At 47.5% G+C, this 5,819-nt stretch overlaps 1 protein-coding gene across 1 annotated transcript in view; it reads right to left on the minus strand.

Moving 5' to 3' along the window:
• VAX2 (ventral anterior homeobox 2) overlaps positions 1 to 5,815 on the minus strand; it is a gene marked incomplete at its 5' end in the record, with an annotated part of 46,665 nt that extends 40,850 nt beyond the window's left edge. The window contains one exon of the mRNA XM_025213287.1: positions 5,689 to 5,815. Within this exon, the coding sequence (XP_025069072.1) occupies positions 5,689 to 5,815 (127 nt within the window). The remainder of the gene's footprint in view (positions 1 to 5,688) is intronic.
• Positions 5,816 to 5,819: the final 4 nt, after the last annotated feature.

The following is a 5,819-nucleotide window of genomic DNA, read 5'->3' on the forward strand; positions in this document are numbered from 1 at the left end:
GCGGGGGGGGGGGGGGGCCCCACAGCCCCCTCCCGGGCCAGCCCCACCCACTACTTATCTGCCAATGCGTCCCCGGTTCTGCAGGGACAATATTTACCCTCCAGGAAAATTAAAACAAGAAAAGGACAAAAAGGAGGAGTTGCTATAGCAATTGCCAAGCAGGCGGCCCCGCTATACCGCTGCCAGGGGACGTGCATGCACCCGGCCGTGGGTGCCCGTGGGCCGCAGGGCAGCTCTGCCCGGCTGCAGGGGCTCCCAGGCCGGGGATGGAGGCGCCGGCGCAGGCCGGACACACGGGCCCCTGCCCCGGGGGAGGCTCGGATCCTGCCGATCTCTCCTGATTTCCCCCGCCACCATTTTGTCCCCGCTGCAGCAAAATGGTGGAGCCTTGGATTTGGAGGGAGCAGGTCCCCCGGGGCAGGCTCCGCGGCGTGTGTCCCCCGGCTCCGTGCACCCCACGCCCCGGCTGCCCCGGGGGCCCTGGCGCGGCGTGCAGCGGGCACGGCTGGACCTGCATCTGCCAGGGAGGACAGGAGCAGGGCCCTGCAGAGCCGGCCCAGAGCAGAGCCCCTCGGGACAGGACACACGGAGGGCCCTTCCCACGGGTGTCCGCGACACAGCCGGCCGCGGACAGGCGACCCACGCCGCGGCCCGCCAGCCGAAGAGCGGGGGGAAGTGCCCGGGCCAGCCGCCTCTCTGGGCCCACACCCCGACACACGCTCAGAAGCACACGCGGGACACGTCCAGACACCCCCAAACACACCAGACACCCCCTGACACACATACCTATATACACGTCCACTCACATACATCCCCTTATACACTCCCTCATATACACACCCAAATACACACCCATATACACCCACTCACATACGCCCCCAAACACACACATATATACACCCAAACACACATACGTATGTGTATACACCCAGACGCACGCATATACCCCCAAACACACACCCATATACACCGAAATGCTCACATACACCCCCAAACACACACACATGCACCCAAACACACATACGTATATGTATACACCCAAACGCACACATACACCCCAAAACACACACCTATATACACCCAAACAGACCTATGCACCCCCAAACACATACATATACGCCCAAACGCGCACATACATCCCCAAACACACAGCCATATACACCCAAACACACGCGTATAAACCCACATACACATACGTATATATACTCACCCAAACACACTCATACATCCCCAAACACACACCCATCTACACCCAAAGAGACATATGCGCCCCCAAACACACTCATGCATCCAAATACACGTAGGTATATATATATATATTCACACCCAAACGCACACATACACCCCCAAACACACATCCATATACACCAAAACACACATCTACACCTCCAAGCATACATACATATACACCCAAACACGCATACCTATATATACCCTCAAACGCACACATGCGTATACACCCCAACCCACACATACACCCCCCAAAATACACACCGACCGCCCCCAAACACGCATACACATACACCCAAACACACCCATACACCCCCACATAGCGGTGTGTGCTTCCGTGTCCACATTTCGTTACACGTAGTGGTGTGTGGGTACACAGAAACACACTTTCCTCTCTTTTTCTCGCCCTGCCTTGGAGGTGTTTGTGTGTACGCACGAATAATTGTATGCACGCATTTATCGAGATACACATGTATTACACACGTTATACCTGCGCACACATATATATGCACGCACATATACACGTATTATAATATTGCACACATATATAATTGTGTGTTTGTTATAAAGCTATGTATTGTCTATAGCAAATGAATTATAGATATTATTTGTGCATATCCACACACGCACGCACAAATAGAAACATGCCTGGGTTTCGTTCTCACACCCTCACACGCTCCAGCCACATCAATGAATATTTGGCTTCCTATATTTGGTTGCTGTGTATGTAGCCCTATGCACAGCCCACGCATACACACGCACGATACTTTTAGCCTTTATCGTTTACTGCTTAAATCCACCCAAACGCCCGCCCAGCCCATGTGCCTGTCACCCCGGGGCGGAGGTTTATAGACCGGGATTTTGCAAGCTGCATCTGTCCGCACGTCAGACATGCGATATATTATGCTTGCGGTCGCATTGGAGCAGTTTTGTGTGCCTATTTAGGGAGACTCGCAAACACGCGTGTGTTTGCGCTCATGGACACACTCCTATAACGATGGTGAATATATATTTATATCCACATCCCTATATACACATGTAAACACATACGGCTGAAAGTGTGAATATTTATGTGCACGGGCAAGTGTATGTTTATATTGTGCAGATGCATTTATCCACACACATACACGTATAAATACACCTGTATAAACCTGTGCATGTGTATTTATATACACACATCTATACACGTAAAATACATTCGTATAAACATTGGGCATATATCTGTGTATGGACACGGCAGATACACTCATATAAAATAGTGCGTGTACACACACATATACACGTAAAAACACGTGTATAAATATTGTGCATATATACGTATGTACACGTATAAATACACCTATATAAACCTGTGCATGTGTATTTATATGTACGAATATACACACATAAATACACCCGTATAAAACTGTATATACTAAATTGTATATATATTGTGTATATATATATATATATACACACACACACACATAACATGCTTATATAAAATGGTGCATATATCGGTATATATACGTACAAATATACTATAAAATTCCGCACATGTATATGTATATACATGCACAAATATACTCCTATAACATTTCGCATATCTCTATGTATATACACGTACAAATACATTCGTATATAATTTCGCATATATATTTAGACACACATATAAATGCATTCATATAGTTGTGCATATATATGTACAAATACACTCATAAAATTGTGTACACACATATATATACACACGCATATATACGTACAGATATACTTGTATAAAATTGTGTATATATGTATATACACATGCATATATACGTACAGATACACTGGTATAAAATTGTGCACATCTATTTATATACACACATATAAACACGTAAAATACACTGGTATAAACATTGTGCATATATGTGTATATACACGACAGATATACTCGTGTAAAATTGTGCATGTACACACATACACGTAAAACATGCTTTTATAAACATTGTGCATATATATACAAGTGTACACACGTACAAATACACTCGTATACAATTGTGCATATATACTTATATGCGCACATCTATACACGTAAAATACATTCGTATAAACATTGTGCATATATCTAGCTGTACGTATATATGCACGTACATATACGCTCGCATAAAATGGTGCATATATATTTATATACACACAGACATACACATAAAATACAATGCTATAAACATCACGCATATTATACATATACACATTCAGATACACCCGTCTAAATATTCTGTTATATACTTATACACACACATAAACATACTCGTATAAACTTTGTGCATATATATGTATATACACACGTACACACACTTACAAATACACTCGTATAAAACTGTGAATATATATTCATATCCCTGCCTCTATACACGTAAAATACGTTCGTATAAACACTGTGCGTATATATCCATGCAGATATATTTATGCACGCAAAAATACACTCGTATAAATATCACACACACATACACATGTACACATACACTCGTATACAATTGTGCATATATATTTACATATACGCATCTATACAAGTACATTTGTATAAACGCTGTGTGTATATCTCCATGTCGATATGTTTATTTACAGACATAAATACACTCGTATCAACAATGTGCACATAGATGTGTGTGTGCATTTGTACGTCTATAGACACGTACAAATACACTCGTATAAAATTGTGCATATATATTCATATACCCGCATCTATATACGTAAACTACATTCGTATAAACACTCTGAGAATATCTCCATGAAGAGATATTTATATGAACGCATAAATACACTCGTATAAACGTTGTACACTCGAGTGTATATATATATATGTATATATATATATATATATATGAACAAATGTACTCGTATTTGTACGAGTTTACAAGGTTTATACGAGTGTATTTATGTGTGTATGGATACATACGAGTGCATGTGTGTGTATATATATATAAACACTGCATATATATTTATATACCCTCACACATGCACGTGAAACTATTGTGAGGAGATATATATATATATATAATATGCACACATTTAAACACGCATAAACATTGCTAAAGAAAGACACAGACACGGACACGGAGACGCACACCACTGCTGGCAGCCGTATTTCACCTACACTTTTTTTTCTCTACACATCTAGATGCAACTCTAACACGGCGAGAGAGAGAGCGAGCGAGCGAGCTGGGAATGCACTGACTTTTGGGAAAGGCAGGCACGATTGCTGCTGATCTCTTCGCGGAGCAGCGGGGAGAGCTCCAGGACAAACCTCAGCAAGATAAAACAGCGCAAAACAAAAGGGGAAAGAAGCCCCTTTGCCTCTCCTGTGTGTCCGTGGACCGCCACGGCCACAGGCTCGAGCACACCCCGCACCCCTGCCTTGGTGCCCGGGCAGGAGCCCATGGAGCTAGGAAGGGGCACAGGGCTCCAGCCTACCCGGCGAGCCGCGGGAAGACGGCGCCCCATCCTCCCGGAGCCCGGGGGAAAGGGAGCTTGCAAAACTGGCCCCTGGTTGTGTCTGCCCGCGTGTGAGCCACACACACAGGCCCCAAGTCCCCGAGGCCTTTTTTCTCCCTCCCAGGCGCTGCCAAGCCAGCTGCCCCTTCTCTCTGCCCCTCGGGGATGGTCTGCGGGGCCGGGTAGAGCTCCTTCGGCTTTTGCAGAGCCGGCCAGCTCGGAGGGGGTTTCTCGCTTAACGGGAACAGAGCCGCCCCTCTCTTCCCATCCAGCTGCCATGCAAAATAAAAGGAACAGAAAGTTCCCGGGTTGTGTTTGCAGCTGTGCAGGGCGGGGTTAAAAAAACAACAACCCAGAAGCAGCAGCAAGAAGCACAAATGCACCGAAATCCAGCAAGGAAGGTGATGAGCAGAAGTCTGGGATGCCTTCCTGGTCCCCCCGCTTGCCCGGAGAGGACCCTATATGAAGTCCTATATCAGATCCGAGCCCCAGCTTCCCCCCACCCTGTTCAGGGTTTCTCAAGTTGATATCCCGGGTGGATTTTTGGTGATCCGGACCAGAGAGACCGCAGAGGGGGAAAAGCCAGCGCCTGGGGCAGTGAAGCCCCCTCGCCAGGGGCTCCGCAGCGGGGAAGAGCTGGGCGTTTAGGGTTTTGGTGGGGTTTGGTGTTTTTGGTTGGTTTTTTTTTTTTTTTTTTTTGCAGAGCTGTTAAAAAAAAGATGCAGCTCTTTACTAGCTGGGGCTTCCATGACCCTTTTTCCCTGCGACAAACAGTCAACCCCCCCTTCCCCCCAGCTGCTACCTGGCTCAGCACCCTCGCACCCGGGGCCGGGGGACACCTGTCCGCGGAGCTGCTCCCACCCATGTCACATGCCCGGGCCCCGCGAGATGCGTAGTAACCCCCCCACCCAACACAGGGATCCTTTGGAAAGGGGACCCCCAGCCCCCCTTTCCCGGAGCTGCAGACCCCCTGGCTCTCTCCTGCAAGGGGAGGGTCCCAGCACCTACCTCGCACCAGGATCCGGCGGCAGTAGTCGGCTTCGCCGGGCCCGGGCTGGCTGTCGCTCTCCTTGGAAGAGCCGGGGCTGGAGGAGGAGGTCCCCGGGGTGTCCCGGTGGGCGCCGCCGGGGTCTCCGCGC

This window comes from Alligator sinensis, unplaced genomic scaffold (genome assembly GCF_000455745.1).
Source record: "Alligator sinensis unplaced genomic scaffold, ASM45574v1 scaffold1408_1, whole genome shotgun sequence".
NCBI lineage: Eukaryota > Metazoa > Chordata > Crocodylia > Alligatoridae > Alligator > Alligator sinensis.